General features: G+C 44.4%; 1 protein-coding gene across 1 annotated transcript; it reads right to left on the reverse strand.

The window, feature by feature from the left end:
• Positions 1 to 2,527: 2,527 nt before the first annotated feature.
• Positions 2,528 to 10,231, reverse strand: LOC106565890 (alkaline phosphatase-like). The gene is made up of 11 exons (XM_014133548.3): positions 10,103 to 10,231; positions 8,803 to 8,922; positions 7,868 to 7,983; positions 7,296 to 7,470; positions 5,794 to 5,969; positions 5,435 to 5,575; positions 5,185 to 5,254; positions 4,911 to 5,045; positions 4,542 to 4,733; positions 4,283 to 4,402; positions 2,528 to 4,123 (listed from the first exon to the last, which is right to left on the reverse strand). Exons 1-11 carry the CDS (start codon positions 10,170 to 10,172, stop codon positions 3,858 to 3,860), a joined length of 1,581 nt encoding a protein of 526 aa, XP_013989023.1. The 5' UTR covers positions 10,173 to 10,231; the 3' UTR covers positions 2,528 to 3,857.
• Positions 10,232 to 24,188: the final 13,957 nt, after the last annotated feature.

The following is a 24,188-nucleotide window of genomic DNA, read 5'->3' on the forward strand; positions in this document are numbered from 1 at the left end:
AAGTTGTCTGAATGACCTTGTGGCAAGTCGTCACATGTGACAACTTGCCCCAGTATACATCGACACATAGAACATGCTCAAAAAACATTGTGATATTGTGTAATCAGCTCTGAATGTTACTGTAAATGGATTATTATATTTACATACAGTTTAGAGCAGCAGACATATCGCTGGAGTACACAAGACAGGCTCTGGCATGTGTGTATATGTGTGTGTGTGTGTGTGTGTGTGTGTGTGTGTGTGTGTGTGTGTGTGTGTGTGTGTGTGTGTGTGTGTGTGTGTGTGTGTGTGTGTGTGTGTGTGCATGCCTACTGTATGAGACAGTATATCCACTTACACACACACACACTACTTCATACAGTGTCATGAATTTAGTGTGGTGTTATGAATTGCATTGTGGCAACAAGGATAGTAGACAGGGAGGTGGGTGTAATAAGCCTGTAATGAATATGTAATTGCAATGAGGAAATGTGATTTTGAAGGAAGGAAGGAAGGAAGGAAGGAAGGAAGGGAGGGAGGGAGGGAGGGAGGGAGGGAGGGAGGGAGGGAGGGAGGAAGGAAGGAAGGAAGGAAGGAAGGAAGGAAGGAAGGAAGGAAGGAAGGAAGGAAGGAAGGAAGGAAGGAAGGAAGGAAGGAAGGAAGGAAGGAAGGAAGGAAGGAAGGAAGGAAGGAAGGAAGGAAGGAAGGAAGGAAGGAAGGAAGGAAGGAAGGAAGGAAGGAAAAGAAAGATGGTTAGAAATTATAAAAGAAAGACAAAGGATGGCAGCACACCACCTGGCATAATGTTAAAGGCAGTGAGGCAGGTGAAGTTGCAGAACAAATCAATCAGGAGTACAGCAAAGGATTTTGACATAAATTACCGTACTCTGACTCGGTATTGTCAAAAGGTTACCAGAGAAGAAGTTGAAAGTCAGACAGCCATGCCAACAACAGTGGTTGGCTATACAAAGCCACGGCAGGTTTTTTCACCTGATTTGGAGATGCAGCTTGTTCAGTATAGTACTAGGTCAGCTGACATTTATTTTGGTCTGTCACCAAGTGAGGTCAGAAGACTTGCCTACCAGTTTGCTGTGGCACACCAGCTGAAGTTCGCACCAATGTGGGCAGAAAAAGAAAAGGCCAGCTTGGAGTGGTTTACAGGGTTCTTAAAGCGGCACCCAACGCTGTCGCTGAGAAAGCCAGAGGCAACTAGCCTTGCCAGGGCAAGTAGCTTCAACAGAGAAAATGTTAATGCTTTCTTCGACAATGTAGCATAAGTGCTACAGAGATATCAAGTTGGACCAGGAGACATATGCAATGTCGATGAAACTGGGGTGACCACTGTACCTAAACCTGACAAAGTGGTGGGCAAACGTGGATTCAAACAAGTAGGGTCACTGACCTCTGCTGAAAGGGGAACCCTCGTCACACTGGCCTGTGCTATCTCAGCCACAGGGAATAGTATACCTCCATATTTTATATTCCCCCGTGTCAACTTCCGCGATCATTTCCTGATCAACGGGCCACCTGGTAGGAAAGGAGAGACAAATCCCTCTGGGTGGATGAAAGATGTGCACTGTTGACTTCCTGAAACATTTGGTCGAGCATACGAAGTGCTCAAAGGAGAAGCCCTGTTTACTCCTTTTGGACAAAACCATGAGTCTTATCTGTCCGTTGATGGACTCACTTATGCCAGAGTAAATGGCATAATTATGCTGTCATTCCCACCCCATTGCTCTCCTCGGCTTCAACCCTTAGACAGTTCTGTCTACAGGCCGCTAAAGAGACACGTCAACACCTCTTGTGATGCCTGGATGAGGAACAATCCCAGGAAGACAATGTCAATTTATGACATTCCTGGAATTGTGGCAATCACCTATCCTCTGGCTGCAACCCCCTTGGACATTCAGGCTGGCTTTAGGGTGGCTGGAGTACAACATTACAACAGGGATGTATTTCTGGAAACCGAGTTTGCGCCATCCTACGTTACAGATCGCCCCATTCAGAACCCAGCCCTACCAGGCCCCAGCACCAACCCTGCCCTGCCAGGCCCAAGCAACATTCCAACCCTGTCAGGCCCCAACACCAATCTGCCAGGCCCCAGCACTATTCCAGCCCTGCCTGGCCCCAGCACCAACCTGCAGGCCCCAGCACCATTTCAGCCATGCCAGGCCCCAGCACTAACCTGCCAAGCCCCAGCACCATTCCAGCCCTGCCTAGCACGAGCTCAGACACAGACCTGCCCAGTTCTTATGCTAGCACCAGCTCACCCTTGCCCAGCAATGCCATTGCTGACAGCAGACTACCAACTCCAGAGGACATCCGGCCATATTCAAAAGCTGACCCCCGAAAACAAGCTTGCAAAGGAAGAAAACGGTGCAAAACAGCAATTCTAACTGACACACCAGTGAAGCATGCACTAGAAATTTAAAAGAATAAGGCACAATGTAGAAAAAGGCTGTTTCCGAAGAAAGGGAAGCAAGGGGGGAGTCAAAAACTGGATCTGCAAAGAACAAAAAGGCAGCTAAAAAAATTAATTCATAGAAGAGTCATCATCAGATGAAGAGGAGTGCTTCTGCCTCGTCTGTGTGGAGCCATTTTCAAACAGCCTCCCAAAGGAGACTTGGGTGAAGTGTGTGAGATGCAACAAATGGGCCCAGTGACGCTTGCACCTCAGGCCAGGCAATTTATGTGTGCCAGAACTGTGACTCTGAAGATGAGTCGGATTAGTCAGATACGAATGTACGTCGTATAGGCTGTTACAAAATTGTACATTAGTGCATTAGTGTGTTTAAACACCACATCTGTTTTGTTAAGACTTTAAACATTTAAGCAAGTTATCTGCAGCATTCCATTCCATTCCAATTCCAACAATTACCGTGGATCTATGTGCACGCCAGAGAAAATTTGAGTTCAAAGTAAAGTGGTCGTGCCACTTAATTAATGTGTGCTCTGCCCGTATTATTGTTTTGATTGAAAGGCATGATTTCCCAGATTCTCTAGGCAGGATTGTTTTTATTTTGAGTTCTTTAATGAAATTTTGAATTTGAAATTAAAATCAATATTCACAATTAATTAGTTGTGTTCTTTTTTGTTGATAATCCAATGTGACAACTTACCCGACGTAGTGTGACAATTTACCCGCTGATGGAGCAAATTGTCACATGTGCACACTCTCTATTTAACGGTCTACAACTCCGTACTGAAATAAGACATGAAGATGTAATGAATACAACATATGTGCCCAAGTCTTCCTTCTTTCATTTGGTATAACATTTATACCATTGTGATTTATTGTGCCCAGTAAATGTTAGACAGTGTGAAAAGTGTGAAAACATACCTCGCTCTCCCCTACATTAGGTTTATAATTTACAAAAGGAACTGGCTTCTTTGAAAAGTTGACTGTTCCATAGTCATGGAATTGACAGACAACAAATATATAGGTGGGCAGCAACATTGCTTTGTCATCAATACCGGGAGGGTATTTTACCCATACAATGATTGATATAAATTCAGAGATATACCCTTCTCTTAAACCAACTGATATGACAGAATTCTTCACATAGATTTGGTGTTACCTGAATAGTGATCAATACCAAAGTAAAATAACACAACCTATCCTATATGTTACAGTATAAATAAAGTGATATCCTCTTATTTTCCCTAACACTAAATCTGACTGAACAACACCAACCCTCAAAACACTAACTTTAAATGCCCTTGCAGTGGTCATTACAGAATGAAAAAATAATAATCTTCAATATAAAAAAATGGTAAGAAGAAAATCTGCATTGCAACGGGAAAAAAAGGTGTGGGAGTATTACATGTATACTAAGAGGAGGGGTGGGGTAGTGCAGGAGGGGGGTTGGGGTGAAAGGTCAGCAGAGGAGGCGGATGAGTGTGAGGAGAGCTGTCAGGCTGGGCAGAGCAGCGCTGAGACTAGAGGCTCCACTGGATGACATGCAGTGGTCTCTGTTCTGGCCAATGCAGGCAGCATAAGCCATGACATGGGGAATGTAGTTCTGCTCGTGGACACCGTGCAGCAGGTGAGCCATGGGGCCCTTAGCAAACACAGCCACATCCTCTCCTCCATGAGTCTCTATACTCAGCGGCACTGCAGACTGGGCCTTGTAGTTATTTTCCTCTGAAGAGAGGGAAGGAAGGGAAGGGGTGGAGGTAGGAAAAGGGAAGGAGAAAGAGATCAGATGGATGATTTTCTGGCATGCCAAAGACCAAGTGGTGTTCTCTATGACAGAGGACTGTCAAAATGGCAATACTCCATTGATGATAAGATTTCACTTACCATAGTCAAGGGTGGAGACGTTCTCTCTCAGACCATTGACTACTTTGAACCCTGGTCCGTTCCCATATAAGATGGCGGTGAAGGGCTTCTGGTCCACATCACTCAACATGGGAGCCAGTCCTATAGACAGAGAGGAAAATAATGAACCACCTCCATCACAAACCATTAATCACAACATCCACGACATCCAAGTGACTGATGACTGAGTGTAGCCACATACAATATACAATACATTGTTGCAAAATCATCCACTGCTCACCAAAAATTGTGTTCCCCCTTGGAGTGTAGCCTCCGAAGTTGAACATGTGAGAATGGTCAGCAGTGACGACAGTCATTGTGTCATTTATGCTGGTCATGAGGCCGGCGTGGCCAATGGCCCGGTCCATCTCCACTGCCTCGTGCAGGGCCTGCTTGGCTTTACCGTCGTGATGTCCGTGGTCGATGCGCCCCCCTGCCAACGCACAGCCTGGTTAACCTCTCTCTCTCAGGCAGATGAGAAAATCTAGCATCAGCACTGGCAAAGCAGCCTCAGCTGTACAACTTCACATTCAACATTATATACATTATTAACCTTATGCAACAGATACAGTATTTACTGGTGCCAGAGTAAATGTAACACAACAATCACCCTCCACCAGCAGGTAGAATCCACTGGGGTTTTTCTTCAGGATCTTGATGGCCACCTCCACCATCTCTGTCAGTGAAGGATCTGTCTCATTGTTTCTCTCCAGGTCATAGGGAAGATCTCCAGGCTCAAACAGACCTGTGTTAACACAGAAAGCAGGGTTTAATATATTGCAAAATAGGTAGAGAAGATGATCAGTGGTTAACATGAATAGAAAAGATGAAACAGGCAGGTCATGAAATCAATAAAGAGCTAACAATTTAAAAAAATAACTCACCCAAAAGGTAATCCACACTATTAGGGTTTAGCGATAAAAGTTCCTTCTTGTTCCATACATAGTGGGCGTTCTGTTTATTTAATAGATAAAACAATACATCATATGGCATTGATCTAACCCTGTGACAACCTAAAGCTATTCAAATATTCTTGATAAGAAAAATGTTGAAAAGAGGAGGACGGAAGAAAGGAAGAAACAACAGGACATGGTAGAAGAGCAGTGAGAGAAGAACTAAGACAGAGCAGCTGACCTTGTTTTTCATTCGGTTATTCCACTCCTCCACCAAGTTCCTTCTATCGATGCGGGTACCGAAGTGTTTCTTCTCTCCAGGATACTCCACATCTGACTGGTTTTTGGGGAACATGTACTTCCTCCCTCCTCCCATAATCACCTAGACATCCACCACAGAGATACAACATTTGATTTATCTCTATGGACATCCCTGGTAGGGTTGAATATTTTCCTGGTATTATTATCTGTGTGCCTTTACATTACAGGTGCAAGTTGTTCAATATTACTGTCTGAACAATAAAAAAAATGCTCTGTTTTTAACATGATTACTGGATATTTTCTGTAACATCAGGATCCATATTATATGCTGTGACTCACATCGATGTCAGGAATGTTCTCAAAGAGCTGCCTGGCGATGTCCTTGCAGCCTGCCTGTACTGCCTCAGCGGGCATCTCTCCATCGGAGTACCAGTCCCTGTCCACACAGTGGGCATAGGCTGCACTGGGGGTGGCATGGTTCACACGCGTTGTCGTGACTATTCCCACTGACTTGCCTGGGTAAAAACACACACAAACAGTTTTTGAACCTGCTGCTTGGATTCTGTGCAATAGTCTGCCAGATCTGAAGACAACCAATAGCTCCAAAGAATCTGCTAATTCTAGTTGAACTTGAACAATTCTGTTGACACCCAGGGGACCATCGAGAGCATCCTGACCGGTTGCATCACCGCCTGGTATGGCAACTGCTTGGCATCTGACCGTAAGGCACTACAGAGTGTTGTGGGTAGGGCCCAGTACATCACTGGAGCCAAGCTTCCTGCAATCCAGGACCAATATAATAGGCGGTGTCAGAGGAAAGCCCAAAAAATTGTCAGAGACTCCAGTCACCCAAGTCATAGACTGTTTCCTCTGCAACTGCACAGCAAACGGTACCAGAGCCAGCAAACGGACCAAAAGGCTCATTAACAGCTTCTACCCCCAAGCCATAAGACTGCTGAACAATAAATCAAATGGCCACCGGACTATTACATTGACCCTCCCGTTTGTTTTGCACACCGCTGCTACTCGCTGTTTATTATCTATGCATAGTCACTTCACCCCTACCTATATGTACAAATTCCCTCTAACCCGTACCCACCTAACACTAACTCGGTACCGGTACCGCCTGTATATAGCCTCGTTATTGTAATGTTATTGTGTTACGTTTTATTATTTTGTACTTTAGTTTATTTGGTAAATATTTTCTTAACTCTTCTTGAACTGCACTGTTGGTTAAGGGCTTGTAAGTAAGCATTTCACGGTAAGGTCTACACTTGTTGTATTCGGTGCATGTGACAAATAAAGTTTAATTTGATTTGAATTCAATTTTCACTAATTTGAGAAATATGACAATTTATGTTTTTTTTGTTTGTTGTTTACCCATCATGGTTAGAGTACTTAATGAGTACTTAATGTTAGACAGAGAATTATGGTTGTACAAATATTTCCACAGAAACTAACGAGTTAAAGCCTGTCCCTGATGTGAGTTATCTATTTCTGTGTGTTACAGTATGTGAAGGGCTCATGTCATAAGTTCACTGCCTGCCTGGTCTGGTCGCTAAGGATTGGATCCCTGATCCTCTCTGACCCCTGACCTCTACTCCAGAAGACTTGTTTTCATTCTTGCCATGTCTCTAAGTCATTGGGGACTGCTAGGGAGTCTCTACCTTTGAGAGAATACATCCACAGCTATAAACTCCCCATTGAGATCCATGAATGCCTACGATTACAATGTTATCATGGTGTGTCTCTACTGCTTATCTCAGGTTGGCCAAATAAGGCTTAGTAGATCTGGTGTGGAAAGGTACTGTGAAAAAACATGAGTTATAATGAGACAGTACCGGCTTCCTTGGCCCATCTGAGGATGGAGGTGACCTCATTGCCCTGTGTGGAGTTGCACTGGGAGCGGACGGCAGCTGCACTCACACCCACCGTTCCCTCGTTGGCCTTCACCCCACAGAGGAATGCTGTGGCTGTACCCGCACTGTCTGACACCTGGGCATTGGTGTTATATGTCTGCAGAGACAGGACAGTAATGTGTGAATTATATAGAATTGTAGTAGGAGACATTGTTCTGCATGCCATGTTGGTGTTATCCACACCTCCAAGCATCACCTTTAAACGCTCAGATTGTGTCATTTCTTTTACATTCTAAACTCTTACACAATTATTGACACAGACTACTACATGATCAATCATGTGTGGAATGTGCTGCTCCCTTAACTATAAAGACAGTTCTATGATGTGTGGCTTCTTGCCAAGTATGTAACATAATAACACATTATTATCGTATGACATAGACAGTATGTGACCAGGTATATTGGTCCTGCTCTTGGTGAACCATTCATTACTTCCAGATCAATAATGCATGCTATTCTATAGCTTTTCTATATGATAACAGATCAGGTCAGACCTTGGAAAGCGCAACAAAGGGGAAATAGTCCATCTCCAGCTGGGTCTCTTCCCCACTCTGTCTGCTCAGCTGCCCCTTCAGTATTCGTGCTGCCGTCACTGTGGGAATGCCCATTCCTACACAACAAAAGCAAAGCAGTGCTCAGTCTGTTATGGTGTGATTTTAAATAAGGGATAGAAAGCCTTTCCATCTCATGCATTAACACCTTTTGGTTTTCTATCTGGTTAACATGGCTGTGTGGTCACTTTTCACAGCAGCTGCTCTACCCACTGAACAAACAACTCTACATTTGGTGGTAAGAAACCCTGTCAAAAGAGCTTTTACTTTAGATCTGCCTTTTCACAAGTCAACAAAATTTGTATTTTTAGAGATGACTATCTATTTTCCATTTGTTTTTATATGGGTATCAAAATGGATGCTTTTCCGGAGGATGTGAACTGACGTGACCTTTCACTTTATCCAGCATGATTGTTTTAAGCATGGTTGTCATACATGATAGAGTAAGGTACATTGTATGCTGCTGCATGTAAAACATAGACAGTTAAGATCCTTTGGGGGGGACAGTTTAATGGGTCACTACATAACATAATGTTAAGCAGAAGCCATGTTATCCATTGGCACTGACAGCATGTTTGTTTAATGCTCGATGGCTCCCATATTCAACATTCGATTTAGAAAGCCTGAAACATACTATTTACTTCTGACTGGATTGCGTCAATCCTCCAGAATGTTTTGATGGACACGACTGTGTTTGATGAGGAGGATATACTTATCATCAAAATACTAGTTTTCTACAACCAGAAAGATCATCTGGAAATGTATACAAATATTACATCTGTATGCTGCACATAAGCTCATAGAGTTAAGACTTCACTTCATCATACAGTATGGCACAGACTCATGGAATGAAAAAGGCTCCTGTAATCACGGCTTACCATCACCAAGGAAGAGGATGAGGTTCTTTGCAGTGTTTTGATTGAGCTTCTGAAGTGTGAGGGCATTCTTCAAAGTACGCTGGGCCCATGTATTCCAGAACAGGGGATCTTTCTCTTGGTCTGCAACACGGAGGTAGAGTTTTAGTTTTAAATGAGGAGGGAAAGAGGCCAGTAGAAGTGATCTGTAACACCTGCGAAAGTACTGGGACAAGTAGGACGGAATATGCACCAATTAAATGGAAAACACGTTGAGGTTTATCCAGGGAAGCATTTTTTGATGGACGAAAACTTGATTAACACAGAAAAGATGTGTTGTCCATTATTTCCAAAATATCACTTCCTTATTTACTTATATTTCATAACCCAGTTATAACCTTTCTAATTAATGTTTTACTGCCAGACAACTGTCAAAGTTCCTTTGTGAGTAACTTATTTCTTTACTGGTTTTAAGTCTCAGCATGACATATAATATGAACAAGTATGGACGATAATATCAAGGGACCAACAGGATGACCATAAGCACATACACATGTACTGTGTTGATAATGACATGTTCTGTAGGGTCTGCCACTGCCAACCATATGACCTTGGACATCTCCAGCATGTAAGCTTCTTATTTCTGAAATCACGTTGCCTACTATACACCAGCAAATACATTAATGATGTTACGATAAGAAGGAACCTAATCTTATAACTGTTTAGGAACAAATATTACACATCTGGAATCCATTTTGTGAACCTCTCCTTATCGGTACATACTATTCAGGAGCTAAATGATTCTGGTCATTTTGTAGAGAGAACAGAGAAAATGGAGGTTCACTAGCCATCGTATTGTAAATGCAGTGTGAATTATGTTCAGTGGGGTCAATAGACTGACAGTTATAACCCTAACAAGCCGTGTTATCCTAAACAGGATGCCATAAACAACAGATAAGTGGCACTTCCTTAATAAGAGCAGTTGAAGACTTCTGCATGTGTCACATCTCCAATAAATCAAAGCCCAATTTAGTTTCTACCCTTCTTCCTGAAATGTGCACTCATTCACTCCTCCTCAAGGACTATAGGAGCATTGGATTGGTTCCAGCATGTGCTAAAGGATCTTTCCACCACATTTCCTAAACCTGTCCCTTTCCTTTGAAATATATGAACGGGAGTGAACAAGTGCACACTTCAGCGAGAAGATGGAACGAAATAGATCTGTGTTAGTATGTGTCCCCTCTGAGCTCTTCCTGGTGGATTTCAGTCAAACAGCTGGATGCTGTTAAGAGACATTACATTTATTGACAGGTGTGTGTATTACCAGGAAACTGTGGCTTCCCCAGGCCTCCCCAGACCAGGCAGGAGCAGATGAGCAGGATTGTCACCTTCATGATGCTTTCTCTCTATCACTGTAGTGTTATCACATACCACGTCCCAAACTAGAGGGAGTCTGTAAAATAAGGAGAAATAGGTGTTTATGAAAGTTGGAGATGAGTTTGATTTAAAGTGCAGCAAAGGATGTGGAAAGTTGGTAGGTTTCAACATAGACATTCACAGTGAACAGAAGTAGTGGTTTTGTTGTAGTGTAGTCCTAACACGGCCCCATGGGCCCTGAGCAGCCAGCCTTCATCTATTATTACACCCCCCACCCCTGTCCCTCCACTTTTCCTCTGCAGTCCCACCCCTATCCCTCCCCTGTCCCTCCCTTTTTCCTCTGAAAGTCCCACCCCTATCCCTCCCCTGTCCCACCCCTGTCCCTCCACTGTGCTGTGGTCAAGGTCGCTTTAATGGGATTGTGGGCCAAATCACAGAGAGATTTAACAGCCATAACAAGAGGTTTCAAAATTATTGTTGCACATGCTCTAAATAACCATTATGTGCTTCAAAGAAAATCGTATTTCACAAATTCTTGAAACTGTGCGCGAATGAGCCCTGTTATTTTATGCTATTAAAACAGACAACACAAGTCCTCCAACATTAGTATATAATATGCTGTAGTTGAATTTAGGGCTGGGCTATATATTGAATGAATTAGATTAATTTGAATGTATGTTTTTGTGTTATATTTGTTTATGCCCATAGAGAATAACAAAGCCATGTTAGGTTCACAAGGGAACAAGCATGTCCTTTTGATCGGGGGTGTGGTTCTCAAAAGATCAAGGACCTTGAGGATTTAAAGACACTAATACTTCTCGAGCAGTTCAAGAATTTCCTTCATGAAAGGGTTGCTACATACATTTATGAGCACAAGGATCTCACTCTTGAGAAAGCTGCAGTTCTTGCAGAAGAGTTTGTGTTGACACAAAACTTCCTTACAAACCTTTTGTCCGACAGACAAATCTGGATTTGGCGGTTGCCTGGAGAACGTTACCTGCCCGAGTGCATAGTGCCAACTGTAGAGTTTGGTGGAGAATGAACAATGGTCTGGGGCTGTTTTTCATGGCTCATGCTAGGCCCCTTAACTTAATTCCAAATAAATAGAACCAGGGGAGGACAACCCTATTCCAGATGACGCGCAGCCCCAAGTACGGATACAAATACAGCATCACCATCAGCCATTGAGCGTGAGCGAAATGCGTAGTATTATGAAAGAAGCACCAGATCCAGTAAGAGAGGGACAGGAATTTATCAGTTTCTTGAGGAGACAAGGTAGAATTTTTGGATTCCATGCTGGTCATTACGATCATATTGTACACTCGCTGTTGCCAAGAGCCATGTTGCCAACACTCGCACAGGGGTATAGAACACTGGCTTGGACCCAGCAACAGCCAATTATGAAATTGAAGGATTCTTAACTACGGTTGGGAATGTGTTGTTCCGACCAGAAGCTAGGAAAATGAATAACTCTACTCAGGGTGCGAAAGAGGGAGTACGCAATTATGTGGATGGGATGGATGATGCGTTGCATACTAACCTGACGATGGGAGATAGATATGATCAAAATGCAGGAATATGTACGTCAACTTTGATGACAGGTTTGAAACCTGTTATCAAAACGGCTATTGCAGGGGTGGTGGATCAGCATTCTCACTGGGATGAAATAGTACAAGCAGCGTTGAGAGTAGAATCTAATTCCATTTACTCCGCAGCAGTACGAGTGGTTAATGCTGCCACAGTGAAAGTCACTAACAGTGGTTACAATGGCCCAAATAAGACAAAGGGACAGGCAAGAAAATCAACAGAGGCCTGTTTTAGGTGTGGTGTTGAGGGTCATTGGAAAAGGGATTGTAGGGTGGTACTGGAACCCGCTGCCTTGGGAGGAAATGCTGCTGTAAAAGCGTTTGCTTCTTTGTCAAAAGAGCAGCAGCAAACCCTCTTGAAAGCAGCGGAACATTTTGCATAGCAGTACATGGCCTCCATTCGATCAATAGTGGTTCATAGAGATTACAGTTTCTATGTGAAAGGAGACGTAGGAGGTCACGTCTCACACAACTTTCTAATAGATACAGGCGCTCAAATATCACTAATTCCATACGATGAAAGATTGACTAAGTTTGCGACAGGGAAAAGTATAATGTTCAGCGGGGTAACAGGGACACAATCTAAGGTGATACAACTATTACCTATGTCATTAAACCTAGGAGCAGTGACAATACCAGGATAATTTTACATTGCTACGAGAATAGAACCGATTTTGGGGTTGGATAATCTTTGTGAGATGCCGGGGGAATGGATTCTGAAAGGTAACAAATAAAAATTGGCAGTAAGAACGGCGAAAGCAGAGCAATTGTTGTTTCAGGACCATCCATTCTGGGCAAAAGACGCATTAGATTGTGGTCTAATCAAAGGTTGCAAGCCTGTTGTGGTTGAGGGAGAACTGCCGCCACCAATGAAGCAATACCCTATTAAACCAGAGGCTGAGAAATCGGCGGCAGAGGACCTTCCAATATTACTTGAACGTGGCATAGTGATCAGCGGACCAGCTCGATGCAACAGCCCTTTATACCCAGTAAAAAAATGACTAAAATGGCGTATTACTGTGGATTTTCGTGGCATAAACAAACATGCAGTGAAAATCACACCAGTGGTAGCAGATTTGGCATACCTAATGGCATCTATTCCCTCAGACTCAGAATGGTACAGTGTGTTAGACATGAAAAACTGATTTTGGTCTGTGCCGGTGGCTGAGGAGTCACGACACTGGTTCGGGTTCTGTTGCCAGGGGGAGCAATTTACGTGTGCTAGAGTGCCGATGGGATTAACAAATAGTCTCACTTGGTATCATTCTGCATTGAAGCAATCATTAAAAGGGTGGACATTTGAAGGTTCTGTGTTGGTACAATGCGTGGATGATTTGTTATTAGCGTCAAAAGACGAAGAAACTCATATGCGAGACCTCACCACATTGGTAGACTATTTGGCGCAACAGGGTCATAAGGCATCGTATGAGAAAGCACAACTAGCAAAGCAAGAAGTAACATATTTGGGGTTGCGATTTCTAAGGGCATGAAACACATTACCTGGGATCGGGTAGAAACCATGCGTTCTTTGGCACGGCCAAACACTCCTCGCACGCTCAGGAAAACTTTAGGAGTTTTCAATTTTGTTAGACATTTTATTCCGTCATTCTCTGAAATTACTGAGCCACTTACAGAGTTGACGAAAGGGGGGAAGGATGAGAGGATAGAGTGGAATCACGAATGTGAGGAAGCGTTTGTCGAGTTAAAGAAGCAATTGTGTCAAGCGCCAGCATTGGGATTGCCAAACCTAAAATGACATTATACATTTTTTGTTCATGAACAAGAAGGACATTGTAGTGTGGTGGTTACACAAAACCATGGGGGTTGAGAGAGACGGGTAATGTACTGGAGTAAATCGCTAGACTCGGTGGCAAAAGGAATGCCACTGTGCCTTAGGGTGGTACAGGCGACTGAAATGGTGTTGCATAACACGGCTTCCGTTACAATGGGTCAAAAAGTAGATTTGTATGTTCCACACGCAGTAGCAACCATAGTGAACAGCACGAAAGCACAACATGTTACTAGTGCAAGATGGACAAAATGGGAGTTAACGTCAAATGGGGAAAATCTACAATTTCAGAAGATAGGTGCTTTGAATCCTGCGTTGTTAATGCCGTTGCCTGGGGAAGGTGAATCGCATACATGTAACCCAGATCAGATTACTCCAAAACCTAGGCCTGATTTGCAAGAGACAGCATTAGAATCGGGAAAAGTATTGTATACAGATGGCTCTAGTTACATGACCACAGAAGGGAAGAGAGTAACGGGGTACGCTGTGTGTGATGACAGGAGAAAAGGCTAGCCCAAGGCTAGCCCAATGTCGGCCTCAGTGTCAGCCCAGGGGGCGGAGTTACATGCACTAGCTGATGCTTGTAGGTTGTCGGAAGGGGAGAATTTAACAATATACACAGATTATCCGTATACATTTGAAGTAGTTCATGATTTTGGTACATTGTGGTCACAAAGAGGCATGTTAACAGCGACAGGAACACCAATAAAAAATGGACCGGAGGTAGAGGTATTATTAGAAGCATGTCAGTTACCCAGTGAATTAGCAGTGGTGAAATGTGAAGCTCATACTAGTCGCACAGATAAAATCGCCATAGGTAATTGTAGAGCAGACGAGAAAGTGTTACAGAACCACATGTAAATATTGTGAATACGAAGGCTGGAATTGTGAGTCTAAAAGATTTACAGAAGCAAACTAACAAGAAAGAAATGTGGGAGTGGTTAGAGCAGGGGTGCCAAGTAGACATTGAAGGGTTATGGTATAACCCTACCACTGGAAGGCCATTGGCACTAGCTTTAAGCACCAGCTGTCAGAGCAGCTCACAGATCACTGCACCTGTACATAGCCCATCTATAATTTAGCCCAAACAACTACCTCTTCCCCTACTGTATTTATTTATTTATTTATTTATTTATTTTGCTCCTTTGCACCCCATTATTTCTATTTCTACTTTGCACTTTCTTCCACTGCAAATCTACCATTCCAGTGTTTTACTTGCTATATTGTATTTACTTTGCCACCATGGCCTTTTTTGCCTTTACCTCCCTTATCTCACCTCATTTGCTCACATTGTATATAGACTTATTTTTCTACTGTATTAATGACTGTATGTTTGTTTTACTTCATGTGTAACTCTGTCTTGTTGTATGTGTCAAACTGCTTTGCTTTATCTTGGCCAGGTCGCAATTGTAAATGAGAACTTGTTCTCAACTTGCCTACCTGGTTAAATAAAGGTGAAATAAAATAAAATTGGCGCCAAGTGGGATACATGTTACTCTTTCTGAAATGTATCATGGACCAACTCATCAATCGGCTGAGAACATGTACTCTCAGTTCAAGAAGACGTGGTGGGGAAAGGGCGTGTTAGGAACATTTCGGTACTGGGTTAAAAGATGTGTGATATGTGCCTAACATAATATTGCACCAACAATGCCTACTCCTGCCCGACAGCAACCCTTGCCGGAAGGACCATTCACATCATTGCAGATTGACTTTATAGGGCCACTCCCTCGAAGCAGGGGGAAGACCCATGTATCGGTGGTGGTGGACAGATTTTCAAGATGGATGGAAGTATTTTCAACTTCCACAGCATCAGTGAACTTTGTGGCACAAACTTTGTTGATGGAAGTGATACCGAGATGGGGCTTATTTCGGACATTAGATTCCGATCAAGGAACGCATTTCACTTCTAAAGTGCTACAATCAGTATGTAAGGCTTTGGGAACCTCCCATGCTTTTCATTGTCCATATAGGCCGCAAGCGGCAGGGATTACTGAGCGTCAGAATCATTCGATTAAGGAGAAATTGGCCAAGACTTTAGGTACCGAAGGGAAAGACTGGGTTACGAATTTACACATGGTACTGATGTCAATGAGCGTGTCAACTAACGCCACTACTGGACTCACGCCACACAAAGTGGTGACTGGCAGACCGATGAGGGTTCCAGGGGCTGTTATTCACATGTCACAAATGAGTGATTTGGCAATAATGGGAGAATCTATGTTGTCATTTTGTCAGAAAATGACCCATGCGTTGCAGTGTGTATATTCCCAGGTGAAAGCTGCACACGAGGAACAGGCGCCAGGAGATAACCGAGAGCACGGGCTGACTCCTGGAGATCGAGTGTACATCAAGATCCACCAGGCGGGGGTGTTGGGACAGCGTTGGTCAGGACCACACACCGTACAACTTACCGCAACCGCAGCGGTAAAGATCACAGCCTCTCCTCGGTGGGTTCACACTTCTCACGTAAAGCAAGATCCCACAGCATAATGGGTGAGCTAGAAGTCGCCATGATAGCTGAAGCGGAGCTAAAGCGAGAGAGAAAGAGTAGAGTCCACTGTAGACAAGCAGTTGGGCTGGGTCTGGGAGCGATTTTAACTGTCACCATTTTAGTGTTGGTTGCTCTGATGGTTAATGAACCATGTAAAGACGATAGATTGACTATTAACATAGAATGGGTTGCCAAATATGAAGACGCGAGAATGCATTGGGGTAAAGTCGATACTAACGCTACGACTACTAGACAGGTTACTAATCACGATGTATCACCAGTAATGTAATGCCCTTTAGTACAGCAACTAAGGGAGTGAAGTGGTCAGGGAAAGTTTTGGACACCAGTAGACCATGAACTTGGGGAAATATAGCTTGTTGGGGTAATTATACTCTGGACAACATCCTAAGGGGGGAATATGGGAACCAAACTATTCTTACTGTCAAGCGACAGGGGGAAGAAGATGCATATGAGCAGATGAAAGCATACTTACAAACTCATTTAAGGCCTGAACTAGTGACAGAGACCAACATCCATCAATGTAGATGGTATGATGGAGGGGTCAAGGGTCAGTCCTACGGAGTGTTAGTTGCAGATTCTGGCTGAACCGATATCAGTGCATTCTATGGGGTCCAAAAAAACAAGGCATTAATGTTACAGGGAATCGGGAGAGCAGAATTTAATAGGACTGGGGCGGAGGTTTGTGTGGGTAGTAAGTTAAGGAAGTGGGTACTAGAGTCTCTGGGGAACGATACCACTCCTCTATGAATATTGGTACAGGAAATAGCTCGTAGGAAAGGGAGGACGGCTAGTTGTGTACAATATAGGGACTATTATGAAGAGGAATTGAACGTTACACATACCCAGATAATGGTGAAAGTAGCAGAGAAAGTGTTGTCATTTCAGACACTGTTGTCAACTTTCAGTAATAAGTTTGTCACAGAAGGCATAACACTTGAAAGAATAGCAACCGATCCCTGTATACAGGAGGCCACATCGCCAGAAGGAAAGTTTGCTGTGATAATAGCATCACATCTCCTGCAGAGTGTGATTAAGAAACATGTGACTCAGAGTTTTGTACAGTTGGATACTCTTCCAACGCCACTCATTTTATTTAATTTAATTTCACCTTTATTTAACCAGGCAGGCTAGTTTAGAACACGTTCTCATTTACAACTGCGACCTGGCCAAGATAAAGCAAAGCAGTGACACAGACAACAACACAGAGTTACACATGGAATAAACAATAAACAAGCCAATAACACAATAAACAAGTCAATGACACAGTAGAAAAAAAAAAGTCTATATACAGTGTGTGCAAAAGGCATGAGGAGGTAGGCAATATATAGGCCATAGTAGCGAAGAATTACAATTTAGCAGATTAACACTGGAGTGATAAATGAGCAGATGATGATGTACAAGTAGAGATACTGGTGTGCAAAAGAGCAGAAAAGTAAATAAAAACAGTATGGGGATGAGGTAGGTAGATTGGGTGGGCTATTTATTTACAGATGGACTATGTACATCTGCATCGATCGTTTAGCTGCTCAGATAGCTGATGTTTAAAGTTGGTGAGGGAAATATAAGTCTCCAACTTCAGCGATTTTTGCAATTCGTTCCAGTCACTGGCAGCAGAGAACTGGACGGAAAGGTGGCCAAATGAGGTGTTGGCTTTGGGGATGATCAGTGAGATATACCTGCTGGAACATGTGCTACGGGTGGGTGTTGTTATCGTGACCAGTGAACTGAGATAAGGCGGAGCTTTACCTAGCATAAAGTTATAGATGACCTGGAGCCAGTGGGTCTGGCGACGAATATGTAGCGAGGGCCAGCCGACTAGAGCATACAGGTCGCAGTGGTGGGTGGTATAAGGTGATTTGGTAACAAAATGGATGGCACTGTGATAGACTGCATCCAGTCTGCTGAGTAGAGTATTGGAAGCTATTTTGGAGATGACATCGCCGAAGTCGAGGATCGGTAGGATAGTCAGGTTTACTAGGGTAAGCTTGGCGGCGTGAGTGAAGGAGGCTTTGTTGCGAAATAGAAAGCTGATTCTAGATTTGATTTTGGATTGGCGATGTTTAATATGAGTCTGGAAGGAGAGTTTACAGTCTAGCCAGACACCTAGGTATTTATAGTTGTCCACATATTCTAGGTCAGAACCGTCCAGTGTGGTAATGCTAGTCATGCGGGCGGGTGCGGGCAGCGAACGGTTGAAAAGCATGCATTTGGTTTTACTAGTGTTTAATAGCAGTTGGAGGCCACGGAAGGAGTGTTGTATGGCATTGAAGCTCATTTGGAGGTTAGTTAGGTCAGTGTCCAAGGAAGGGCCAGAAGAATACAGAATGGTGTCGTCTGCGTAGAGGTGGAACAGGGAATCACCCGCAGCAAGAGCGACATCATTGATATATATATACAGAGAAAAGAGTCGGCCCGAGAATTGAACATTGTGGTATCCCCATAGAGACTGCCAGAGGTCCGGACAACAGGCCCTCCAATTTGACACACTGAACTCTGTCTGCAAAATAGTTGGTGAACCAGGAGAGGCAGTCATTTGAGAAACCAAGGCTGTTGAGTCTGCCGATAAGAATACGGTGATTGACAGAGTCGAAAGCCTTGGCCAGATCGATGAAGACGGCTGCACAGTACTGTCTTTTATCGATGGTGGTTATGATATTGTTTAGGACCTTGAGCATGGTTGAGGTGCACCCGTGACCGGCTCGGAAACCGGATTGCACAGCGGAGAAGGTACGGTGGGATTCGAAATGGTCAGTGATCTGTTTATTAACTTGGCTTTCGAAGACGTTAGAGAGGCAGGACAGAATAGATATAGGTCTATAGCAGTTTGGGTCTAGAGTGTCACCCCCTTTGAAGAGGGGGATGACTGTGGCAGCTTTCCAATCTTTAGGGATCTCGGACGATACGAAAGAGAGGTTGAACAAGCTGGTAATAGGGGTTGCAACAATGGCGGCGGATAGTTTTAGAAAGAGAGGGTCCAAATTGTCAAGTCCAGCTGATTTGTACGGGTCCAGGTTTTGCTCTTTCAGAACATCTGCTATCTGGATTTGGGTGAAGGATAAGCTGGGGAGGCTCGGGTGAGTAGTTGCGGGGGGGCGGAGCTGTAGGCCGGGGTTGGAGTAGCCAGGAGGAAGACATGGGCAGCTGTAGAGAAATGCTTATTGAAATGTTCGATTATCATGTATTTATCGGTGGTGACAGTGTTAACTAGCCTCAGTGCAGTGGGCAGCTGGGAGGAGATGCTCTTGTTTTCCATGGACTTTACAGTGTCCCAAAACTTTTTGGAGTTAGAGCTACAGGTTGCAAATTTCTGCTTGAAAAAACTAGCCTTTGCTTTCCTGACTGACTACGTGTATTGGTTCCTGACTTCCCTGAACAGTTGCATATCGCGGGGACTATTCGATGCTATTGCAGTCCGCCACAGGATGTTTTTGTGCTGGTCAAGGGCAGTCAGGTCTGGAGTGAACCAAGGGCTATATCTGTTCTTAGTTCTGCATTTTTTGAAAGGGGCATGCTTATCTAAGATGGTGAGGAAATTACTTTTAAAGAACGACCAGGCATCCTTAACTGACGGGATGAGGTCAATATCCTTCCAGGATACCCGGGCCAGGTTGATTAGAAAGGCCTGCTCGCAGAAGTGTTTTAGGGAGCGTTTGACAGTGATGAGGGGTGGTCGTTTGACCGCGGACCCATAGCGGATACAGGCAATGAGGCAGTGATCGCTGAGATCCTGATTGAAAACATCAGAGGTGTATTTGAAGGGCAAGTTGGTCAGGATAATGTCTATGAGGGTGCTCCATGTTTACGGAATTTAGGGTTGTACCTGGTGGGTTCCTTGATGATTTGTGTGAGATTGAGGGCATCTAGCTTAGATTGTAGGACTGCCGGGGTGTTAAGCATATCCCAGTTTAGGTCACCTAACAGATTGAACTCTGAAGCTAGATGGGGGGCGATCAATTCACATATGGTGTCCAGGGCACAGCTGCGAGCGGGGGTCGATAACCGGCGGCAACAGTGAGAGACTTATTTCTGGAGAGATTCATTTTTAAAATTAGAAGTTCGAACTGTTTGGGTATAGACCTGGAAAGTATGACAGAACTTTGCAGGCTATCTCTGCAGTAGATTGCAACTCCTCCCCCTTTGGCAGTTCTATCTTGACGGAAAATGTTGTAGTTGGGTATGGAAATCTCAGAATTTTTGGTGGCCTTCCTAAGCCAGGATTCAGACACGGCAAGGACATCAGGGTTGGCGGAGTGTGCTAAAGCAGTGAGTAAAACAAACTTAGGGAGGAGGCTTCTGATGTTAACATGCATGAAACCAAGGCTTTTTTGATCATAGAAGTCAACAAATGAGGGTGCCTGGGGACACGCAGGGCCTGGGTTTACCTCCACAGGAGCAGAGGAGGAGTAGGATGAGGGTACGGCTAAAGGCTATCAAAACTGGTCGTCTAGAGCGTTGGGGTCAAAGAATAAAAGGAGCAGATTTCTGGGCGTGGTAGGAGAGATTCAGGGCATAATGTGCAGACAGGGGTATGGTGGGGTGCGGGTAAGCCCAGGCACTGAGTGATGATAAGAGAGGTTGCATCTCTGGACATGCTGGTTATGATGGGTGAGGTCACCGCATGTGTGGGAGGTGGGACAAAGGAGGTATCAGAGGTATGATGAGTGGAACTAGGGGCTCCATTGTAAACTAAAACAATGATAGCTAACCTAAACAACAGTATACAAGGCATATTGACATTTGAGAGAGACATAAAGCGAGGCATAAAGCAATCACAGGTGTTGATTGGGAGAGCTAGCTAAGACAACAACGGGTAAGACAACAACAACTAATCAGCTAAAACAACAACAACAGGTAAAATGACAATGAATGGGCAGAGAGGGTCGGTTAACTACACACAGAGCCTGAGTTCGCGGCTGGGGCCGACAGATAAACAAAAATAAACAGAATGGAGTACCGTGATTAATGGACAGTCCAGCAGGCATCAGCTATGTAGCCAAGTGATCATAGGGTCCTAGGGACAGCAATTGATGGAACAGGGAAGCCGCAGAGTAGTCACTACTACGCTAGCACGCGGGCGACACGGCGTTTAAAGTTAGCAGCCCGGGGCTAGTAGAAGCGTCTGCTCTGACGTCCGATGGAGGCCGGTTGATGGCACAGCGGATGGAGTATTCGTCGGCAGACCAGTCGTGGTGGTGCGGCGGGGCGCTGTGTCGACAAAGGATCCAAGCCAGATGGCGAAAGAGGTATTGTAGTTGTAGTAATTTAGTTTGCTAGCCGGGAGATGTGCCTGGCTCAAGGCTAACTGGTGCTAGCTTCGGGGCCTGGGCCTTAGCCACTATAGCCACTCGGTAGCAGCGGTGATCCGGTGCCAAGGTCCAGAGCTTACGGCAAGGTTCCGGTGGAGTAGTGGATTCTAGCCGTGTTTGGGTGGAGTCCGGGTGAACAACTGAGTAGGCCGGGAGGTGGGCCTGGCCTGGCTCAGGGATAGCTTCAGTACTGGGTCACTCGGTGGCAGCTAGCTAGCTGTGAAGATCAGGAGTAATGGTCCAGAGTTTACGGCAGGAAGCCGGTGTTGTAGTGGAGAAACAGTCCGATACTGGTAGGCTGCCGAGTATTATCCAGGCTAAAATTAATTTAAAATGGAAAAGAGATTGAAAATAAAATGGAAATATATACAAAAAAGGACGAAAAATACAAAAGTACACAAGAGGACGAACAAAACACGTCTGCACTGCTATGCCATCCTCGAACACAATGTGATCTCTCCCCCATTTCTGACAGCTAGTAAACACTTGACATACCTCCCAGTAGATTGGGACCGAACCACAGTAAACGGAAAGTGTCAGAAGGTGGCTGCTTATCAACCATTGCGGCCCAAAGTCTACACTGTAACAAGGGTGTTTACAAATGGGTGGGGGGTAGATCGGCCTTGGGATGAGAGATGTGTACCTAACTTGAGCACAAGGATGTATTATCCGCAGGTACCAACTGTAGCAGAACACAGGAGGTCCTTGGAGATGTTGGTGGCTAGGGACCAAGGGATCCACTGGGAAACAGGTAGGGGGTATCTGAAAGGTTCAGTCCTAGACCTATCAGTAAACCATGAAGATAATAGCTGAGCAGGAGACGGATTGCAAGCAACAGCTATTCTCACAGCAGTCGATGTAGGGACAGTAACAGAAGGAGCAGTAGTAGTAGCGCAGGAGGCTATATTGACAGCATGGAACTGGACTACAGCGCAAATGAGGGGTATTGTGAGATATGCGTCAGGAGCAGTGTTAGTAATAGTAGGGGTTACTTTGGTGATATTGTTGGGATATCATGTGCTGAGGGCATTGATGTTAAAACGAATACACAGTGTTGAGTTACCTCAACATGAGGTAAAATTGATTAAGACTACCGCACGTATATATCGGGTGGCTATAGAGGTAGATGATGGGGAGCAAAGTGAGAATGACATGGCTTGGGAACACCTCTTGGATCCTGTAGTCTGACGGGGAAGACTGGGTGAAAGCATGAGGAAGCTTTTTAGCGCTTCCATTTTTGCCAAACTCAGCAGAAAAGTATCCTGAAGGCATAGCAGGCTAAGAGAGAGTGGGAATTGTCATGTTATCAAACTTTGAGTTGTCGTTCACGTATAATTGGGAATATCTTAACACGGTATTAATGCTGTTATGTTTGTGTGTCTTTTTGTTGCTTTCCAAGTCTTGTGCTATTACTCTCTTAGGAACCAGAAGGGGAAAGTGGAGAAAGTAAAAGCTGCTCCATCTGCAATGGAACGAGACAGCAGATTCAGCTGGAATAGCATTTTTTTGTGAGATGATAGATGGAAATAAAATTGTGTGATCATAGTACAGAGGCCATAAGTCTCTGAATTTGTAAACCTTGCGGTGAATGTTTGTTCCTTATTTGTTCATTTGTTTGTGTGTTTAATTCATGTTTTATAATAATTTGTTAGTTTATTTTATTATTCATGTTTTATTATTGTTTATCCATTTAAGTCATTTCCAAGTTTATGTAAATTGAACATTAGGACGCTATTGTTCAAGAGGAAGGACTGTTGGAGTCGGCTAAACTTTGATCATTGAGTTATTAAATGAATGACAGGAAGTGAAAGACACTGGGTTTTATGTCAGAAGTTAATGGTTCTCTGAAGAAAGACAGATGACTTCGGAATGTGTTGGGTGGAGGAGAGGAGAGCAACGTGTGAAACAGGGGAGACAGATGGACATCTGTGGATTAGATGAAGGAGGGGTTGAGGTCAGGAGGTGAGGACAGATTCTCTTAAGGGAGTAATTGTAACGCCCTGGCCATAGAGAGGGGTTTTTGTTCTTTATTTTGGTTAGGCCAGGATGTTACATTGGGTGGGCATTCTATGTTCTTTTTCTATGTTTTTGTATTTCTTTGTTTTGGGCCGTGTGTGGCTCCCAATCAGGCACAGCTGAAGTTCGTTGTTGTTGATTGGGAGTCACACATAAGGAGCAGGTGTTTCCTTTGGGTTTTGTGGGGGATTGTTTCTGTTTAGTGTTTTGCACCTGACAGGACTGTTTGGCTGTCGGTTTCCTTGTTTTCTGTTTGTATAGTGTTCTTGCTTAATTAAATTCAAAGATGAACACTAACTCCGCTGCGTATTGGTCCACGTTCTCAGACGATGACTTCTCTGTTTCGTCTGACGAAGAAGACAGTCGTTACAGAATCCCCCACCAACAATGGACCAAGCAGCGGAGGAAGGAGCAGCGCCAGGAGGAGCAAGGATCCTGGACCAGGGAGAGAAAGGACTGGACATGGGAGGACATCTTGGACGGCAAGGGATCCTACACTTGGGAAGAGATCCTGGTCGGAAGGGATCGCCTCCCATGGGAACAGGTAGAGGCACTCAGAAGAGTGGAGGCAGCAGGAAAGAAGGACCAACGGTATGAGGGAACACGGCTTGCAAGGAAGCCTGAGAGGCAGCCCCAACAATTTTTTGGGGGGGGGCACACGGGGAGTGTGACAGAGTCAGGTTGGAGACCTGAGCCAGCTCTCCGTGCTTACAGGAGGCAGTGCAGTACTGGTCAGACACCGTGTTATGCGGTAAAGCGCACGGTGTCCCCAGTACGCGTGGAGAGCCCGGTGCGCTACATCCCAGCTCCTAACATCTGCC

The sequence above is a fragment of the Salmo salar genome, chromosome 12 (genome assembly GCF_965601325.2).
Source record: "Salmo salar chromosome 12, fSalSal1, whole genome shotgun sequence".
Taxonomy (NCBI): Eukaryota; Metazoa; Chordata; class Actinopteri; order Salmoniformes; family Salmonidae; genus Salmo; species Salmo salar.

What these genes read in the sequence shown, in the direction of transcription:
- LOC106565890 (XM_014133548.3), bottom strand. Translation starts at nt 10,172, where the DNA reads ATGAAGGTGACAATCCTGCTCATCTGCTCCTGCCTGGTCTGGGGAGGC. An exon ending in CATCCTCTTCCTTGGTGATG is followed by an intron (nt 7,984 to 8,802) that starts GTAAGCCGTGAT and finishes TTTGTTGTGTAG; the next exon opens with GAATGGGCATTCCCACAGTG. An exon ending in CCTTTGTTGCGCTTTCCAAG is followed by an intron (nt 7,471 to 7,867) that starts GTCTGACCTGAT and finishes CTGTCTCTGCAG; the next exon opens with ACATATAACACCAATGCCCA.